This window comes from Gopherus evgoodei, chromosome 5 (genome assembly GCF_007399415.2).
Source record: "Gopherus evgoodei ecotype Sinaloan lineage chromosome 5, rGopEvg1_v1.p, whole genome shotgun sequence".
Lineage (NCBI taxonomy): Eukaryota > Metazoa > Chordata > Testudines > Testudinidae > Gopherus > Gopherus evgoodei.
This window is the reverse complement of record NC_044326.1, coordinates 67,754,020-67,774,413: the sequence shown is the minus strand read 5'-3', so window position 1 is coordinate 67,774,413 and position 20,394 is coordinate 67,754,020. Positions and strand designations below refer to the sequence as shown.

General features: G+C 39.3%; 1 protein-coding gene across 3 annotated transcripts in view; it reads left to right on the top strand.

Moving 5' to 3' along the window:
• Window positions 1–664: 664 nt before the first annotated feature.
• The window catches only part of NEIL3 (nei like DNA glycosylase 3), a 32,240-nt gene continuing 12,510 nt past the window's right edge, over window positions 665–20,394 (top strand). The window contains exons 1-6 of one of the 3 annotated variants that reach the window (XM_030563785.1): window positions 665–851; window positions 4,900–5,024; window positions 11,249–11,383; window positions 14,785–14,809; window positions 15,870–15,944; window positions 17,138–17,304. In XM_030563785.1, coding sequence (XP_030419645.1) covers window positions 711–851; window positions 4,900–5,024; window positions 11,249–11,383; window positions 14,785–14,809; window positions 15,870–15,944; window positions 17,138–17,304 — 668 coding nt within the window. In that variant the 5' untranslated portion in view covers window positions 665–710. Of the gene's footprint in view, window positions 852–4,899; window positions 5,025–11,229; window positions 11,384–14,784; window positions 14,999–15,869; window positions 15,945–17,137; window positions 17,305–20,394 lie in introns of those variants that run through there. The other 2 variants (XM_030563784.1, XM_030563786.1) reach the window with 2 other exon arrangements.

Sequence of the window (20,394 nt, the reverse complement as noted above, 5' to 3'; positions counted from 1 at the left end):
CGGTGGCGCAGCAGAACTAAAGCAGGCACCCTGCCTGCCATGGCTCCATGCAGCTCCCAGAAGCAGCAGCATGTCACTGCTCTGGCTCCTATGCATAGGAGTAACCAGGGGACTCTGCATGCTGCCCATCCCCAAGTGCTGGCCCTGCAGCTCCCATTGGCTGGGAACCACGGCCAATGGGAGCTGAGTGTGCTGCGCCTGTGGATGGGGAGTGTGCAGAGATGAATGACCACACCTCCGTGTAGGAGCCAAAATGGGACAAGTCGCTGCTTCCAGGAACTGCTTGAGGTCATCACTGTCTGGATTCCTGCTTCCCTCCCATGCCCCAAACCCCTGCCCCAGCCCTAATCCACCTCCCACCCTCTGAACCCTTCAGCCTCAGCCTCTGCATCCCAATCCTCTCATCCCCAGTGGCACCCCAGAGCCCACACCCCCAGCTGGAGCCTTCCCCCACTTGCACTCCAACACCCTGCCTGAGCAATGGGGGGAATGGAGTGAGCAGGGGGCGGGGCCACAGAGGAGGGGCGGGGCAGGTCAAGAGTGTTTGTTTTTCCGCCAGTAGAAAGTTGGCAAGTTCCCTAACAGGGATGGGAGGCGGGCCTCCAGTTTGCTCCACCCCCAGTCGTAGGCGACGTGCCTCCTCCTCCTGCAGGGCCCGGCGGAGACAGGGGCGGGGCAGCCACTGAGCGGGAGATTTGAGCGACTCCGGGATGGTGGAAGGTCCAGGCTGCGCCCTGTACGGGGAGAGGCTCCGGGCCCGGGTGCGCAGGGGCCAGGCAGTGCGGGGCGTGCGGGGCAGCGCGCTGCTGCCAGCTCGACCGGGGGCTCCGGGGCCCGCCGCCCGCACCGGGGTGAGCAGCGCCTGCGGCGGGAGCAGCTCAGGCGGCGTGCGCCGGACGGTAACAGCTGCCCCAGGGCGGGTGGGACAGGACAGCTGCTTGGGCCCCTGTAGGGCTAGGGGGAGTGGCAGCGACACGCTGGTGGTATCCCCAGGTTGGAAAGGGGGCTGGTGGGGGCGACCCCCGGCTGAGCCCTGCGGCGTGGGAGCAGCTGAAAGGGGAACGACGCGATACTTATAGACACGCGGGGTGGGGGCAGCTCCTGCCAATCCCTCCGCCCACCACCCATGTAAATAAAGTACAAGGGAGAACCTGTCCCTTGCTGCACTCGTGCCTTTTTCGTGTTCTCATTCATTTCCTTTGATTCTTTCACGCGCTGGGCATTTTAGGACACTTGCAACAGGAAGCGTTACACAAGTTTCTGAATTCTGTCATGAACCGCTGAGCCCTGTTGCAAGGTGTCAGGACGTGCTGCTCCCTAGCAGTTCAGGAAAGTCTGGCAGGATGTGCACAGTCTCCTTTGGTGCTTATGCAAGAGAGCCTGAGTTCATCCCCCAAGTGTAAATATTCTCTCTCTCCTCAAAACTGGCATTGTTTTGATAACACCCCCCTTCTGTCTTTGGGCACAAAGAAGAAAAAGGATTGCACTGTAATCTTTCAAGTAGGCCGATACAAGAACTAATTGTTTCACTGCTTCCCCACTAATTACATTCAGGGTAAAAATTTCAAAAGTACATGTTCATTTTCAAAAGAGATTTAGGCATTTAGAGGGCCAGATTCTTAAAAGAATTCTGACACCTAGAGATGTAGAGAGGCATCTAGTGGGGTTTTAAAAAGTGCCTAGACCCATGATGGCCCATCAAAATTATTTCAGTGGGAATTACATTCCTAGATGTCTTTTGAAAATCCCACTAGGTACCTATCTGCATCTTTAGGTACCTAAATACTTTTAAAAAATCTTGCCCTAAGTGCCTAAATATTTAAAAAATGACATTCAGGCTCCTAAGCCACTTAGTACTTTTGGAAACTTTACCTTCTCTGTTTAATGCTAGGAAACCAGACTTAGTGGACTTAATTTTAAATAAATGTTGAGAAGGCGTTTGTTGTTCTACTGTGCTGTATCTGATACAAAGGTTTTACACCAATACAAGTGATGCAGTTGACATTCCTTTTAAGCTTTGAAAGAATGCAAGAAAGCTTTACTAGATTTGTAAAAATTCTCTTGTAGTTTTGGAAATGATAAAATGTGCCTGACCTGAACTTCAAACAAGATCATTAATGTGAGTGACATAATTTGTTTCTGCAAAAATCATTGTAGAGTTAACTACACCAGAGGTTACTGGCAGTTTGAGATTTTTCACTTTTTTTTTTTTTTTTAAGTCAGTGTACCATAATATATTCTTGTCATCAACATAATAAATCAGCCATAGCAAATCTGATTAATTTGAAGAGACAGAGAGCTGGAGAAACATGAACCCATGTAGGAAATAATGAAGGAAATCTTTTCAAGTCACTCTTTTGTCTAATCAAAAAGATGGTAATTTTTTTAATATCATTTTAGTTCAGGAACCCTACAAGGAAAATCATAGAATTTGTTGCTGGCATTAGTTGCTTTTTAATTATATAGGGTTTGGAAGTGTACAATACAAAGCCTAGAGGGAGAATGACATTAGCCCACAGAAAAAGAATTTTTACTTACAGAAACACATTAACCAGACAAATTATTTAACCAAATAAAGAATGGGGTATCTGCTTTCCATGTACTCAGTATGTAATGTCTTGGCTAATTTTTACCCATTTTTGTTGCCAATATAAGACTATTCAACAGCATACAACTTTGGGGGCTTGTGGGACCTTTTTGTAGAAAAAGTTAAAATATACATGAGCAGGTCTGGTTAAGAGCTGTGAAGATTCAGTACTGTTCAGTACTGTTGAGGAGGTTTTTTTTGTCAGTTTCTGCAACAGTGTGGGAAACTTGGTGAATCCCTTATGTTTTAAGCAATGGGAAAGCCACAGAAGGATTTTTTCTTATGTTTGATATGTAAGCCTAGACACAGATTAATGTCTTGCCATAACTCTGTATTAAGGTTCCACAGCAGTGCTCTTGCCCACAACTTTAAAAAGAATGTAGTGCAAGAGATTGTGTCATCAATTAATTCTCATAACTTTCTGGTTTCAGGACTTAAATAGTATTTTTATTTTTTGAATAAATTATGCTCTGATGAATTTAGCAAAGAGGTAAAGATAGTAACAATTATATTCTCAGCTGGTGAAATTCATCCCAGGATGAATTTTCTCTCTGGATAGAGGACCATCACAAGGTCTGTGCTCCACTTTGTCCTTTTGATGGTCCTCTGCTTCATGGCCCATGTAAGAACTTAAGTGGGGCATAAAGGGCCTCTGCTTTGGGAAGAATGGAAGACCTTATCTAAGCACAGAAGTTGAAATGGTTTAATTTAAATCCTTTAAGAAACCCCTTTAATTGAACCTTTTTTTGTGTGGAAACTCTTGTTCTGGTTAAACTGATTGATTGGCTTAAGATAAACTGTGATAAACTTTGCTTATCCCAGAAGAAGTGTCTGTACAGGGATTTGCACAGGTTTAAATATATTGTTTAAAAATCACACCTTGAGACTGGTTCAACAGTCTTATATAGGCAAAAGCTTTTACATTTTCTTTTCGCTTTGCCAACAGGCCATTGTGATATTGAATATAATAAACAATGGGCTGTCCAACTTATTTTGATTGAATAGGTATTTTATAATTATAGTTAGGAATACTAAATTATAGGATAATCTATATATAACTTAGTTATTTCACAAAGCTATTTAAAATTAAAAGATAGTGAGAAATAACAGTCTTGGTCCTGTTAATTACTCATAATATTGACACTTCTGTACATATCTCAAAAACAGAGAGAGGATTTTAAAATAGTATGGCAAATGAATTGACTAAAAATGTCAACATGGTTTTAACAGAATATTTTTTTGTTAATAAGGAGCAATTGTACCATACTGACAAAAGAGCTAGTCATCTAAGGCCCAAAATGTAGGTTTAATTGTGTATTCTTTATTCAGACTTGAAGTTTTGCTTCAGACCTGTGTCAAAGCTGTTCACTTGGGCTTCTGCCTGTTACGAATGGAAAAATGTTATTTTTCACATAGTAGCACTGGCTTTAGAGATTTTGCAGCAATGATGATAGAAGTCCTGGATACTTTGTGAATTACAAATGTGGCTTTGAAACTAGTCTGATTATGCTAATACTTGATCCATACACCAAAACATAAGCTCTGAAATGCTGTCACTAAATAGTAGTTCCCTGGGCTAAATTAATCATTAGTGTAAGTACTTATGTCTCTGTTTGAATAAATGGAGTGTAACTTACTATGTGAGTAGTGAATTTTGACTCAGATCCTTAAAATGATCCATTCCCTCACCAGTGTCCCTCCCCAACACCTTTGTGTCTTGCTGTTGAAAATCTGATCTTTGAAAGGAATGGTACTCCTGTGGGGCTGTATGCAGATTTTTGCTGGACACAAGAAGTCTTGTCTAGTACATAGAACATGTATCAGCACTGTCAGTGGCTCCAGACAGAGGCATTTTGAAAAGGTTTTTGCTTTTAAAATAACAAAAAATGGTGTATCACATTTTCTCCAACAAAATACCCTTCTCAGAACTCCTGAAGGGAGTTGGTGATCTGGCAGGATGCTCTGTAAGTGTCTGTTAGAGATTTAAGGTGACATCTGTCAAATTATGTTTTTACATAAATGATGAGTTCCTTATCTCTTTTTCTAGGATAATATTTTCTGGACACCAACAGGGCAGAGTAAAATGGGCTAGTGTCTGATGGCTTTGGTTACACTGAATAGCAGTTTGCTTTGCAAGTAGTCCCATTGATTTCAGTGGGATTGTTGGAGGAATAAGGTTGTACTCAATATGATTAAGGGTGGCAGATTTTGTCTGTATAGTTGAGTATTAACTGATGACTGTGAAATTTTGATATTGGCTTTAGGACTGTTTCTTTCCTAAACATGTGTTGTGTGTGTGAATTTATTTTCAGCATGCTGTGACTGGGAATAAAACCTCCTGTCAGGATTTCCTGAGATTGCTGAAAGGATGTGTGTATACTGGTGTAGAAACTTTGGGGAAGGAGCTTTTTATGTATTTTGGACAGAAAGCTTTGAGGTAAGAGAAATTTCAGTATTCCCTCCATATGTATTCTCCATCCATTTTCAGTTTTTGTCTTTTCTGTACTATCATTTTCAATTATGTGAAAGTTAATTAGTATTGTAGAGAAGTTTATCTGTGCAGTTTGCATCTAGGTGCTGTATATACAGTGGTTCTCAAACTTTTATAGTGGTGACCCCTTTCACACAGCAACACCCCCCCCTTATAAATTAAAAACACTCTTTAAATATTTAACACTATTATAAATGCTGGAGGTGAAGTGAGGTTTTGGGGTGGAGGCTGACAGCTCATGAACCCCCCCCCCCCCCGTCATAACCTCATGACCCTATGTTTTTATCCCGTTACCAATCCTTCGCTTTTATCCCGTGACAGCTTACTTTGCTTAAGAACCTTTAGTGAGGGACCTTGTCAAAGGCTTTCTGAAAATCTAAGTATTCTATATCCACTTGACCTTGTCCACATGCTTGTTGATTCCCTCAAATAATTATAGTAGATTGGTGAGGCATGATTTCCTTTTACAAAAATCATGTTGACTCTTCCCCAACAAATTATATTCATCTGTGTCTGACAATTTTGTTCTTTACTATAGTTTCAACTAGTTTACCTGGAGCTGAAGTCAGGCTTACCAACCTGTAATTGCTGGGATCACCCTGGAGCCCTTTTTAAAACTTGGCATCACATTAGCTATCCAACACTTCTAGTCCTTGGCAAAGCATTTCAGATTCCCTTCTAGCAGCTGGTCCACATACAAGGCAACAGCATACTGTTGCACCCAGTTCTCTTTTAGCTCAAGTAGTTGAGTTCTGTGCTGTGGATCTAAAAGTCTTGGGTTTCACCCATACCGATCCCTGATAGAATTTCTGTTTGCTTAAAACAAAACCAGAAAATCACATACAAAAACATTAAAAGAATACTCAGGTGGTAGAGTAAAGCACTCAAAAGTTAGGAAATAAATGACAGAATTGAGGCAGAGGGTTGTAAGAAGAGAGAGAATATTTTCTTGTGGCAAAGTCTGAGAGTTCGCAGAGCTGGGTTCTATTCCTTGCTTTGCTTCAGACTTTCTATTTGACGTTAGGGAAGACTGGATGATATTACACGTGCACAAGGAGGTCAAATCAAGCTTGCATAGTCATTAAGTGGTACTTAAGTGATGAGTGTTTGGCTTTACATTCTTAACATTCCTTTTTTGTGTAATAACCAAATACATTCTAGTAGTCCCATGGGATGGTAACCAAAATGAGCCCACCCAATTATTTTAAAGAAGTCTTCTACAGACTTCACAGCACAAAAGTCAGACTTCTAAAACTGGTAATACATGACATTTGTTGTAATTTTCTAAACTTAAATGGTTTGTTCATAATCAATATACTGAAGAGTCGAAAAATACCTTATGTAGATAACTCCCAATGATTTCTATTCAAATAGTGGCTACTCAGCACCTCTGAAACTTGGACTCATACTGTCTAAGGATCTAATTATACTTCCCCCTTTTTCCAGTGTAGCATGTAGTATGTGTATTGCAAATGCAATGCAAGTGAAATGTGTCAAACCTAAACTAAAACGTTTGGGGTGACTCATTTGAAAAACAAACAGAAAACCTAGTTTATATGGTCTGTAGTGTAATATAAACAAGTAGAGTTCTCAGATATTTTACATGAATATGAAACAAACATTAACTAGAATTTTCTTTGTCAACAGTACCATTTTGCAAAAGTTATTTTCATTGTATGTCTATTAAAAAAGAGAGGGTATGTGCCCTCATTGTAGTCTAATACTACAATCATATGGTACTGCAGGATTTTAAGTAATCTTCACTTTTAAACTACCTTTTAAAATTAGTTACTGAAAATGTGATCAAAACTTTAAGTATAACAACAATTTAAAATTATGTAGATGCTTCATTTAACCCCATCTGTTACTTTTGAATCCTGATCTGAAAATTAAAGGATGTCTAACAGTTGAAACTGATCTCCCTTGTGTGTGTGTGTGTGTGTTTTGTTTGTTAAATGTTAGTCCACTCAATCACATCACTAACTGCTCTGGAATGCCTTTATAAATTGCACCTATGAAATTAATCTTGAAGCTAGCAGGCAGAAATTCCTTATTACCATGGGAAGACGACTTAAAATTGTTCTCTTAAAGCTGGACTGTGTACAGCTCTAACACAAGTGAGTGTGCAAGGGAGGAGCTGGGAAAGGGCCCAAGAAAACACTTGATCTTTGGCCAAGAGCCAAACACTGTAGATTTCTGTCCCCCTGGCTAGCATCACTTCAGGGAAAAATGCTGATTGAATGAGTTATAGATGAACGAGGTTCATCATGGATAATAATTAGCACATGAGGAAAATCCATTTTTTGCTGAATTTGTGATCCACCTATCACTGATATATGGGATATAAATCCACTTTCTGATTGATGAACAATAATGTCAGGGAATAATTCTTTTGAGGAATTTCTTTCATCTGAGAACAAGCATCTAATAGTAGTAGTAATAGAACGGGTGCAGTGAATTCACCAAAGGCCACAGCGTAAGCAGCGTCATGGAGAATTTGAACTTATCTCCTATGTTTCCTTGATTTTTGTATTTCCTCTTAGTTGATTTTTGAGGATTGCCACTAGATATCTTTATGTTTATGGTAGTCTCTTTTAAAACTAATAAAAAAATGAATCAGTTAAAACCTGCAGAGGTGTGTGGTGGGGAATCTTGTAAATTAGCAGAGTTTGTAGATGCATTTTACCAGTGACTAGAGAATAATTTGCTCTGGACTGAAGGAAATGACAGTTAGGGTTGTGAGAGATACTATATAGAAGATGTTCAGACAATCTGTTTTCTTCAGAATAACTATAAATGTACTCTTGGACCTCAGCTGAATAATTCCATTTGGAAATCTTCAAGAACCTATAACAATACATATATTTATTTTTATTTTCTTTTAAAAAGGCAAAACTTAGACACATTCCATGTGGAAAGGATTCTGATTTGTAGAGCCCAAATAAAATGCTATTAAAAGTAGTGGAAAGATTCTCACTGATTTCATTGGGAGTTAGATCCAGGACTTTAATGCACCCTTCTAATAAAATTCTGTTACCAACTTTTTATCTTGTCCCTATAACATAATTTGTGCTGTTACTGAGCAACTATTTTCTAGGAATTAATGAGAGCTTTGCAATTAAAAAACAAACAAAATCCCCAAGAGCTTAAGTCTTGTACACAACTGAACAGTTACAACAGCTCAGTTTTTTTTGTTAAAAAAATTGAGCTTTTTAACACAAGCTGTCATCAGGCTGCAGAACCAAGATTTCAGTTAAAGTAGCTTCCATCCTACTTTCTCCTTAATTACAATGACAAGAATGCTATTTTTCATTGTTTCAGCACATCAGGGATAATGAGGCACACTGGAGTGGTATTTGTAAAGTTCTTAAGGCTTTTAATATAAAAGGAGTTTATGCACAGAAGTGAGTGTGAAATATTCTATTACTGTAGCCATGAACTGAGAAGTAGTTAGGACAGTTAATCGTTGTGACAGTAGTGCACCTTTAACCAGGGCACTGACCTCCATAACTGAGACCATTAATTACAAATATGCACATTATTTTTTTTTCTTATCAAGAACTTTTGGGAAATGTTAAATGCATTTATGACTGATAGCATGACACAGAGTTTAAAGCCTACTGTCATGGTATCTTTCCCCAGTCTGAACCTTAGAGTGCAAAAAATTGGGGTACTAGCATGAATTCCTCTAAGCTTAATTACCAGCTTAGATCTGATAAGCTGCCACCAATCAGGACTTGGAGTGCCTGATAAACTCTGGTCTCCCCCAAAACCTTCCCTGGGGCCCCCAAGACCCAGACCCCCTGGATCTTAACACAAGGAAAGTAAACCCCTTCCCTCACCGTTGCCTCTCCCAGACTTCCCCTCCCTGGGTTACCCTGGAAGATTACCGTGATTCAAACTCCTTGAATCTTAAAACAGGGAGGAATGTCCTTTTCTCCCCTCCCCTTCTCCCTCACCCAGAGGCAATACAGATTCAAGCTCCGTGAATCTAAAACAAAGGAATTCCACCCCTCTCCCCTCCCTTCTCCTTCTCTGTTAAGTACAGACTCAATTCCCTTGAGCCTCAACAAGGGGAAAAAATCAAACTGGTCTTAAAAAGCAAAACTTTTAATAAAAAGAAAGGGGAAAAAAGTGAAAGTGTCTCTGTAATTTAGATGGTAAAAGTTACAGGGTCTGTCAGCTTATAGAAACAAGAGAAAAAGCCTCCTCCAGCAGAAATACAATTTAAAATACTTCCAGCCAAATACACATTAGAACTCTACCAGCCAGATACACATTTGCAAATAAAGAAAACCAATTAAAAAGACTAAACCGCTTTTCTACTTGCACTTACTACTTGAATAGAAAATTAGAGCCTGTAGTACATCCGGTCACTCTCAGATCCCGGAGAGAACACAGCAAAACACCCAAAAAAAACAAACAAAGGCTTCCCTCCACCGAGATTTGAAAGTATCTTGTTTCCTGATTGGTCCTCTGGTCAGGTGTCCGATTCACTGTTTGTTAACCCTTTACAGGTAAAAGAGACATTAACCCTTAACTATCTGTTTATGACACCTACCTTTTTAAAAACAAAACAAAACAAAAAACTCAAACTGCTTAATCTTCTGCAATGCTATATTGCACTTGAGAATTGGAAGCATATAGCAGTAACATCTGCTGCCAGAATAGTTACATTTATTAACTTAACTTTATGATAAGAAAAAGCTTCTGAAATGCACAATATACTTCTTGAGAATCAGTTTACAATACTTCTCTTCTTTTGGATTTGTAATCAATTACTAACAATGTAGTAGTTTATGAAGTGATACACTGTAGCCTTGAAGTTAACTGTAAATATTTTTTAAAAAACCATCCTTCCAGTACTTATGGATAAATAAGAGTAAACAGATGTATGGCATTATAGGGGACGGATTAAAAACAAATAGATGTTTGAGATGCTGTCTTTGTGTTCTGTCATGTGCGAGGCGTTTTTGTTGTTCGTCTCCTAAACCACAAAATAATTAACCTTCCTCTGATTATAAAATATTTTTAAAGGAGAAGCTCAGAAATAAGACTTCCCTTTGAGGAAGTGGGGTATATCAGGTATGTTTGGATTAACTTGTGAAGGAATACTTTAATCAGGGCTGCAAATCAGATTTACTTGTCCTTTGCTCACTACACTGATACCAAGTAGAATATTGCATCAAATTCAAGCTCACTGTCCTCATCTTAAAAGCATTGAAAGAGCTGCTCTTGGGGTACCTAAAGATATATCAAGCTCTGGACAACTCCACTCCTTTCGCATGTTGCCTCAAGAGTAAAGCTCATCAGTGAAGGAGGCAGATCTTTCTGTGGGCTGGCTTAAGACTGGAATTTCTGCAGTGTCTAACAACCACCTCAAACGTCATCACTTTATATTTTTTGTGCCTTTAGTTTTCAACCTCACTTTAACTAATAAACGCCAGCACTTATATTTAAATAATAATAAATTTTTAAGAATTTTAAAAACCTACACAATCTTTGCCCTGAATAGAGGTAGGAAAAAGAAAGAACCAGCTACCATACGGCAGATGCTAGTCATATTGTTTTGAGGACAACTGGAAGATGCTTGATACCATGGTGAAAGTTGTGGTAGTGAAACAGCTAGCAATTTTGTCTTCTATATTGGGTCATTTCCATTTGGCAGAAGAAGAGCTGATGATAGACTATTCTTTGAGAAGAACACAGTTCTTGTTTTAGTGAGTCTTAATTTTAAAATGAGTCAGCAAGAAAGAAAACAAGTGTATTTTTTGCCATTGTCCCTGGACTGACTTGAACTTCCCTGGAGGAGCCTGGCAGGGGCTCTAGGAGGGCAGCAGTACAGGTGAAGAAACTCCCAAGATGCTGCACTGTATTATTGCTGCACAAACATGTTTCAAATTTAAATAATTAACAGAATGATTATATAAAGATCTAATAAAGTCACTATATACTTGAGTGCTTCTTAGTTGCTACTAAACACAGTCCTTTGTGGGAGGAAAGAGAGATCACGTAAACAAGCACTTCATGTCACCCTGTTGCTGCTAATGATAAGTATTATTTATATACTTAGTGAATTTAATTGCCAAGCTAGAAAATAGACTACTAACATGCCTGGGAGTGTTGTTAAGATGCAGATTTTTCTTTTCAGAAATGTGTTTCTCGCCTAGGGTTCACTTTGGCATGAATGGTTCCATGTGCATTAACCCAACTGCAAGCAAAGACAGAAATGGAGCACCACCAATTCTGGAAATACACCTTACTGATGATATGGTTTGTTTCTTTGATGCAACAGTAGAGCTTAGGTAAAGTAAAAATTAAATCATTTCTTCAGTGTTCAATCTGTGGTTTTTGGTTTTGTTTTTTATAAAAATAAGGTTTTCACCATACAGTTGAGGAAATATTATTTTGCATTAATATAGTGGTTTTCATCTGAGAATTTCAAAGCACTTCATAAAAATTAATTAAATATGCCTCCCAGATTTAGGGTAGATAAGTATAACTCATTAAACCTCCCAACATCCTTACTGGGTATGTAAGTAATTTTAATTACTTTGTGTATACATAACTTAGGTACAGTCAAACCCTTGACTCCTGAGTCTGCTTCCTGCTCAACAACTGAATGTGCCAGCTGTATTTTGCCCTTTACACTCCCGCTTCTGCAGCCAAATCTAGGCAGATGGACTTCTGCTCCTGCGTGGATCTGATTACAGGATGCGAGTCTAGGCCTTTAATGGTTACTGTATGTTTCCTATACTTAAAACATACCATGTACTTCTATCCTGTGCTTCAATATTTCAGAATCTGTCCCAAAAAAATGTAGGCACGTATTTTTTAGCAGTGCTTGTGACAAATTTTTTGGGCATATTCCCAGCCATTGGCACTATTCTTCTCACCTGTATGGAAGCTGTAGAGGAGTAGCATCTTTGTGAAGCACTGCGAAGCCTTCAGCTGAAAGGGATTGTATAAATTCAAGGTGATTTTAATATATGTATTTTCTATTCCAGAATAGGCATGAAATGTAAATCTGGGCTTTCTTGAATCTGTTACTGCTTTTTGTGGGGTATTTTCTTTTAACTTATGGCTAAACTTTATTTTAACATGTAAATATTTATCACAATAAGTTGCTGGTCTCCTGAGCATTCACAGTGCAACGTGGTGTTGATATCTCAATCCAATAGCTTTCAGTTCTGGACACTGAATTTTTTATTTGTTTTATTTATTAATTCCATTCAGTATCAGCTGCCCTCTTTGTAAATTAAACTTTAAAAAGATAATTTTTATTTGTTTATTTTAGACTTTGGCTAGAATGAAAAACAAAAATTCTGTCTCAGAACATCAGTAATATTTGCATTTGGAATGACACACACAGTTTTTAAATGATGCCATGCAGATATGTTTATGCATAAGAATGATGGGCATTCAAATCTGATTTAGGTCATGAATAAAATGAATCTGATGGTTCCTCTATATCTCCAAACTGTTTTTGAGGACCTGCTAATGAAATAAATTGCACTTCTGCAAACTGTGTTTTGTGCTGGAGCTGCGTGTTTCCATGAGAGATTTGGGGCAAATTTTCCTAATTCAAATATCTAATGTATCATTCATATTTCTTTCCTGTCACTATAGTATCTGAGCATAGCAACTCAGTCTTTAATTTATTGATCCTCAACACCCTGTGATGTGGGGCAGAACTAGTATCCCTGTTTTGAGACACCCAGAAAATAAGGGCTAGATTCACAAAGGGAGTTGAGCATTCTGTTGCTGAGTGTTGCAGTGCCTAACTTTTAGGTGCCTAGTAAATCACAGGAATAACACTGCTGTTCACAAAGCCTGAGTTATGTGCTTGGGCTCTCTATAAAATGAACAGGGAGAGAGAAGCACCTTAGACTGCCATTGACAAAAAAAAACATGGGTGATGCCAGTGGCATGGGTGTGTCCTAAGTCTCACCCTCCTCACAGAGACAGTGCTCTTCTGCAGCTTGTATTTAGGTGCCTGTCTCTGCTTGTGATTCAGTTATGAAGCCTCTCCTAGAGTTAGGTGCCTGTGACATTTCTTGCAAGAAGCTGGGGGAGGAGGAGCAGCTCCCTCATAATCAGAGGTTAAGGTATTCGTCTGGGATGTGGGAGATCCTTGGTTCAAGTCTCTCCTCTGCCTAATGAGGAGAAGGGATTTGAACAGGGATCTGCCACCTCTCAGAGGAGTGTCCTAAACGCCTGGCTATGGAATATTCTGATGTGTATCTCCCTCAGTCTTGCCTGGAGGTGCTGTTCCACTTATGGATAAATAAATATTAATTGGGCCAGAGAGCGAGTGAGAATGACTCTCTTGCCTAGGACACTCACCTAGGACATGAAAGAGGCAGGGTGTAGTCCTCTTGCTCCAGTGACTTTCTTTGATGATTTATCCACAGCAGAATAGCTTCACTGGGAAAGACTGAGGGAGCCCTATCTAGAATATCCCATCGTGCAATGCCCCTGAAAGGTGGCAGATCTCTGTTCAAATCCTCTTCAGGCAGAGTGGGACTTGAACTGGTGTCTCCCACATCCCAATGTTGAGTTAATTAGGTGAGCACTCTAATCACGGGACTAAAAGTTATGAGAGAGCACCACCTCTATTCCCCATCTCTCCTCCCTCCATGTTTTATGGAGAGTTAGGTGGCCTCTGAACATGCCTACTGGACAGGGGTGGCTCTAGCTTTTGTGCTGCCCCAAGCACAGCAGGCAGGCTGCCTTCGGCGGCACACCTGTGGGAGGTCCCCTGTCCCATGGATTTGGCAGCTTGTCTGCGGGAGGTCTGCTGGTCCCGCAGCGTCGATGTACCCGCCGCCGAATTGCTGTCGAATCGGCAGGACCGGCTCACCTCCCGCAGGCAAGCCACCAAAGGCTGCCTGACTGTCGCCCTTGCAGGGACTGGCAGGGAGCCCTCCCGGTGGCTTGCCGCTCCAAGCACGCACTTGGTGTGTTGGTGCCTGGAGCCGCTGCTGCTACTGGATCACACGTTGGTTAAGTAGAAGAACAACCTGTCTTACCCTGTTTGTGAATCATTTGGGGGTCAGGCGGGCAACCCGTGCCCAGATGCCTAGAAACAGCAGTATATATGCTCGGAGGCAAAAGCTTAGGCATCTAAGGAACTTTTTACTGCAAAAGCTTAGGTGCTGAGCGAGTTCAGGCTTCCCCAGGGTTAGGTTTGGCAGATAGAGTTTTGTGAATTGTAGTGGTGCCTAAAAATGGGATTTAGGTGTCTAAGTCTGGGAGTTAAGCACCTAGTATCTTTATGAATCTAGCTTAAAAGGTTTTGCCACACAGGAAGTTTGTCGTGTAGAAAGGGATTGAAATCAAGTCCCGGGTTAGTGCCCTACCCACTGGACCATCCTCCCCTATAATTAGTTACAATTGAGAGTCTCTGCTTAGGAAATGCATTTAACACTGTAAATGCTAGGCACGGACTGATAATTTGCTCTTAGAGCTGACCTGAACAAGGATGGGATGCTTGCCTGTGCATATGGCCTGGCGCTAGTGTATTCTATATATGTGTCATTAAACTACCATATTTTTAAAAAGGGGTAAGACTTCTGTGTTTTTGTATATATGTCACGAGTATCTGCATGGCTTTTTGATCTGTGTGTAATGTACTATGGCACTCATAAATACTACAATGTTACAATGCAAGATAAAGTACAAAATAATCTATCTTCTCTTGCAGGAATGCTGCTGAAAGTGAGCAGAAAGTAAGAATGATGGAAGACTTAGATGTATGCTCTCCAAAATTTAGTTTCATAAGAGCAGAAAGTGAGATTAAGCAGCAGAAAGGTCGCATGTTATGTGATGTACTGTTGGATCAGGCAGTGTTACCTGGAGTGGGAAATATCATAAAAAATGAAGCCCTCTTTGACAGTGGTCTCCATCCAGCTGCTAAAGTAGGTGAAATATTTCCAGGGATTCCCTTCTGTATTTTATTGCAAGCAGCTATTAAGAAGTGTCCTGGGGGGGCTGCTGCTGCAGGGCACCTGCTGCTGGGGGAGGCTGGAGCCAGTGGCAGCTCCAGCCGCTCCAGGGACCGCTGCCCACCCAAGCAGTGGCCAGTGCGGCTCATTGCGGGGCCACTCCAGCAGCAGCCGGTGTGGCTGTTTCTAGGACCACCTGAGCAGCTGCCCCCAGAGCCAGCTGCTTGGGCGGCCCTGGGGTCAGCCACACTAGCCGCTGCAGAAGTCATGGAGGTCATGAAAAGTCACGAAATCTGTGACTTCCATGACCTCTGTCAAAGACCCAGAGCCCTAGTGATAACTAGAGGTATGTGATCAGAAAGGGTTTTACTTCCATATTGAAGCAGGTGGTGGAGATGTCACACACAAGAGAATTAAATTCTCTAATACAAGATTCTAAATCATGGATGTATTGGTGTTAACCTATAAACTCCATCAAGAAACCAAGAGGCAGCTAGTGCAGATTACTACATGAAACTAAAACCCATTGAACTGTCCTACTGGGGACCATAAGGTCAATATTGAAGTAAAACACTGAAAATTTGTAGCTCTTTTGGGGGAAGCAGCACAAAGTCAGACACTGTGGAATAGTAAGTAAGCATATTTGTGTGTATAAATATACAGCAAAGGAGGCAAAAAAGTATAAGAATATATGAGATCAAGTAGCTATGTAATACCATGTTTGTTGGCGGTATCCATAGAGACACTTTAATTATAAATCTCTTTGCTCTAGTGTACTATAGTTGCTCTAGTGTATTATAGTTGTATAAACCTATTTTTTTAAGCATTTTTGCCTTTTTCACAGGCTTGTCAATTGACAGATGAACAGACACGTCACTTGGTGAAAATGACCCGTGATTTTACTCTTCTCTTTTATAAGGTGAGGGCAATAACTTCTAAGAGAAAAAATCCACTGAAACTTTGCACCAAAATGTGTAAGCTGTAGGTAGCCATCTAGTGGAAACAGTAAAAAGATGCAATAAGTCAACATGCTGGAAGTGGGAAGGACTTTTTGGTTCGGGCACTATTAACTGTTTCAGAAAAAGCAAGCAAAGAATGTCAGATGTTTGAAGGTAATTGGATCCTCACTGCTTTGTTCATAACATTTGATATAAGATGTGTGGGGTTATTTAAATACAAAGAGTAGATTTGACCTAGCTTTTTAGATTTTGAAGTTAAATTTTGTAGAAATTCACCAAGACAATCTTCTCATTCACCAGGGATGAGTGGGGCTTTAAAACCCTGAATCCATTGAAGTCAGCATGAGAGAGAGACAGTCTTGTGGTTAAAAGAACAGGAGTACTTGTGGCACCTTAGAGACTAACAAATTTATTTCAGCATGAGCTTTCGTGAGCTACAGCTCACTAGAACTGGGAGCTAGGAGATGTGGATTTTGTTCCTGGCTATGCCAGTGATTTTTAGCATGACATTGGCTAAGTAGCTTACCCTTTCTATGGCTTGGTTTTCCAGTCTTTAAAATAGATGTAATATTCTGCATTTATACAGCATTTGCGTTGAAGGACCTCAAAGAGCTTTTAAAGAATGAACTAAGCCCCTAAATCCTCTCTTAGGGAGCTTCTTAGCTAACCCATTTTGAAGTGTTATTAGTAAGAGTAGTAATATTTTATCATTGTTTCTAAAATGTTAAATACTGTGGTGTATACAAATTCCAGTTAAACTTTACATGATGCAAATATTTTGGGTCCTGGTTTGGGTACACACACATTGTTGGGTATTCTTAAAAACAACTAAGATGGGAAGGAACACAAGTATTTAAACAAATGTTACAAATTACAGAAAGAATTGGCTGGTAATGAGAACATAATTCTAAATGTAGAACAGAAATCCAAGAAGAATTGAATTCTGAATATTTGAATGAAGTAGTATTCATGTTTGAATCTGATGCAAAGACAATAGATGAATATGGCCATTCTTAATTATCTGTGTAATTTACTTAGCTGCAAAGTTGTCAGTTTGTGTGTGTATGCTCTCTCTTTATATTGGAAGATACAGATGTCTTGCGTTGGATCAAATCTCTTTTTATAATCACATTATAAAAATGATCTATTTCAGTGCCGCAAAACAGGATCAGCACTCTACAAACATTACAAGGTGTACAAACGCCCTAACTGTGGTCAGTGCAGTGGAAAGATCACAGTTTGTCGTTTAGGAGAGAATAACAGGATGACATACTTCTGTCCTCAGTGTCAAAAGGATAAACCTCAGCTTGTTGATGTTAGGTATGGCATTTGCTTTATAACCCTTTAAAGTGTGACCCTACTCTGAAAAGTGCTGAATAGAACTGCTCCCTGTGTGTATTCAAAACTCTGTATGCTGCCTTTACTACAAAAAGGAGCTTTTATTGTTTTTTCTTGTGATCACTGCAGCGCTAGCTCAGCTAAGAGAGTGAGCTGAATTCCATTCCTATTTGTGTGTCAACATAGTTGTTGACTAAATTCCACATCATTTCAATTATTGGCTAAATTCCAATTTGAAATACCCTATTCAAACCTTTTTAAATTATTTGAACCATCAGTTGTTAGCCTGCATAATGTGAATTTACATAACTGTGAATTTATAAGTTATCTTTACTCTTGCTCTAATTGTCCATCAATCATCTTTTACTCATTTATGTCATTGTCTTAAATTAGATCCAGATCCTGCAAATACATAAGCGGGTGCTTAACTTTGTACATATCAGTCCTGTTGATCCCACTGGGGTTGCTTGTGTAAAGCTAAGCACTTCTGTAAGTCTTTGAGGATCAGGATTTTAGATCATAAACTCTTCAGGACAGGGACCATGCCTTCCTATATATTTGTACAACGCCTAGTACATTGGGACCCTGGTCCTGACTGAGTCCTTTGAACACTATCACAGCGTAAATAACTAATAAGCCATTGAAGGCAATGGAACTTCCCAAATGTTGCTGAACAGATTTTGAAGTCAGTAAGGTTTCATGGTTTGGCTTACAAAATCCTTAACTGATGCTGATGTATATGAAAAAAAGAACGGTACTTGACTCTGACCCCAGGTGTATCTAGTGAGGTCACAGTTAGGGGGGAAATTATTTTACTTTTAAACTAAGCCATTTGATATAGAAGCTGTTGAAAGATAATACTATAATTCTGCAATAATGTTGGAACGTCACAGTGCTTTTCAGAACAGAATCACACTTCAGCATTTGAGGAATTTTAAATTAATACATAATTTTATTCAAATAAACTCATTAACCTTTTCATGTCTTTTTAAATAGACTTTTTTTTAATAACTTATGGTTGAAAGATTTGGGTATAGTAATTTTATTTTAAAAAATGTGAGTATAACTGACATACTATACAAATGGATAGTAGAAGTATTTAAGAAAGGGTTTTATGTAAGATTCAGGTTTCGCAGCTGAAATATATTTTATGTGAGGAAATGGAAAAAATTAGAGAAGCTGCCTACAGAAAGCTCCCCTGCCACAATATACATATGTAGTGTTTTATCTTCCTGTTTTTCTTAGAGTGTAAATCTTGCTGTCCTTATTCAAATGATGTTTCACTGATGAAAATAATTGGCTACATGAGCAAGACCTGGCTTAACTTTACCTTAATATAATATTGTTTGAACCCAATCCTGTTCCCATTGATATTGAGGGGGAGCAGTGCCGAGCCCAGTGTTTACACAGATTTCACAAAGTACCCAAGATATGTAATGTGGCTGAGTCAATGTGGTGATAGAAATCATAACTTCTGCACTTTCATACCTTTTTATTAAAACTGTGCACCCTCTCTTACTATGACATAGGTTTTACATTAAATTTCCTTTGTTTTGTTTGTTTGCCAAACTTGACATTTTTACAGAGGCTGGATTTCTAGGAAATGTTGAGCATCTACCCTCTGCAATTCGGGCCCTTTTTAAAGTGAATCAAGTTCCATCTTCTTACTGTTACCAACTAAATGTTCCTAGTTAGCCTTTGTGATTTACACACTGTTGGGTTGAACAAGATAGAAAGGGAATTAATTCACATTGTTGATGTTGCTATTGGTTGGCTGTGATGTATAAAAGTGAATGAACCGGGCAACAGCATGTTTACATAATTTGTTTTGGCTTTATAGTTATAAATTTCTGTAATTTTATTCATTATATTTTAAATGAAAACTTTGAATTTGCAACATATTATAATGAAACAAAATTTTGCAGTCTTTGTCAAATCATGGGAATCTGCGACTCTTTATTTGTAATCATACTTTTGATTTTCTCCTCATGAGTTTTGGGAGGATTTTACTCTTTGTGCCAGTGAGACATTTTCAGGCTTAGACAATTGTGCTAGCTGCAGTCTTTCTGCTTGGAAAGTTGGGAAGGGAGAAAATACATTGATATCACAGAGGAACAAGGGATACCGCTTTCCAGTGCCTCATTTTCATTGAGGCTTCAGTACTTTAGTGCCTAAGAAACTTTTGAAAATTTTATCCGAGACTTCATTAAAACTTTTTTAGCTAAGAATAGAGAACATTTAAATCCCCACCACCATCACCACCTTCTCAGGCAACTATAACTCAAATAGCTGAAGAGATTTTGCTAAAGGTTTTTTTAAACCTTTGAACACAGATCAAACAAAGAAAATTTCAGCTTATAGGATAAATATTTCACATGCTAATAACTCTCTGAAAATATGGGGGAAGAAGGTTATAATGAGAAGTCTCACTAGCACCAGGCTGGGGTGAGAGTGTTGTTCTGTGGTGTCAAGTAAACAGAGAATGATACAGAAAAAAATCTGCTTTTTTCTCACCCCCTCCTAGAACAGACTGGTATGCTAGAACTCAGACGACAGTAAAAGTGAAGCTGTGCAATATTGTCCTTTTAAGGAAACAGTAAAAGAAACAATTATAATTTCTCATTTGAAAAAGTTATCTGGTAAAGGTAGACAAAGACCAAAATAATCTCCCTTTTCTCTCAGCGCTATTGTTATTCAAGTGTCAGAGCACAGTATATTCCATTGCTTTGTGTTTTCTATTAGACGATACCTTTCCCAGAATGAAAATGCACTTATTTCAGGTGTCAAGGATTTTATAAAAAGTGATTTACTGCTTCAAGATGCTCTGATTTTTAAGGCCAGAAGGGAGCATTGTGACTTGTTGCAGGTGACGGTCTGATTAAAGTATCCTAAAAACTTAAAAATTGAAGACTTGCTTGGATTTTATAACATAAAGGAATTCTATTAAATGTTCTTTTAAGATAATGAAATGACAAAATTCCAGTGAACTAAGAATAAAAATATTTTAGATTACTAAGCAGTCTAGAGCTGTCACAGATTCAGTCAAGCGCCCGTCTTGGCCACTCAGCAGAC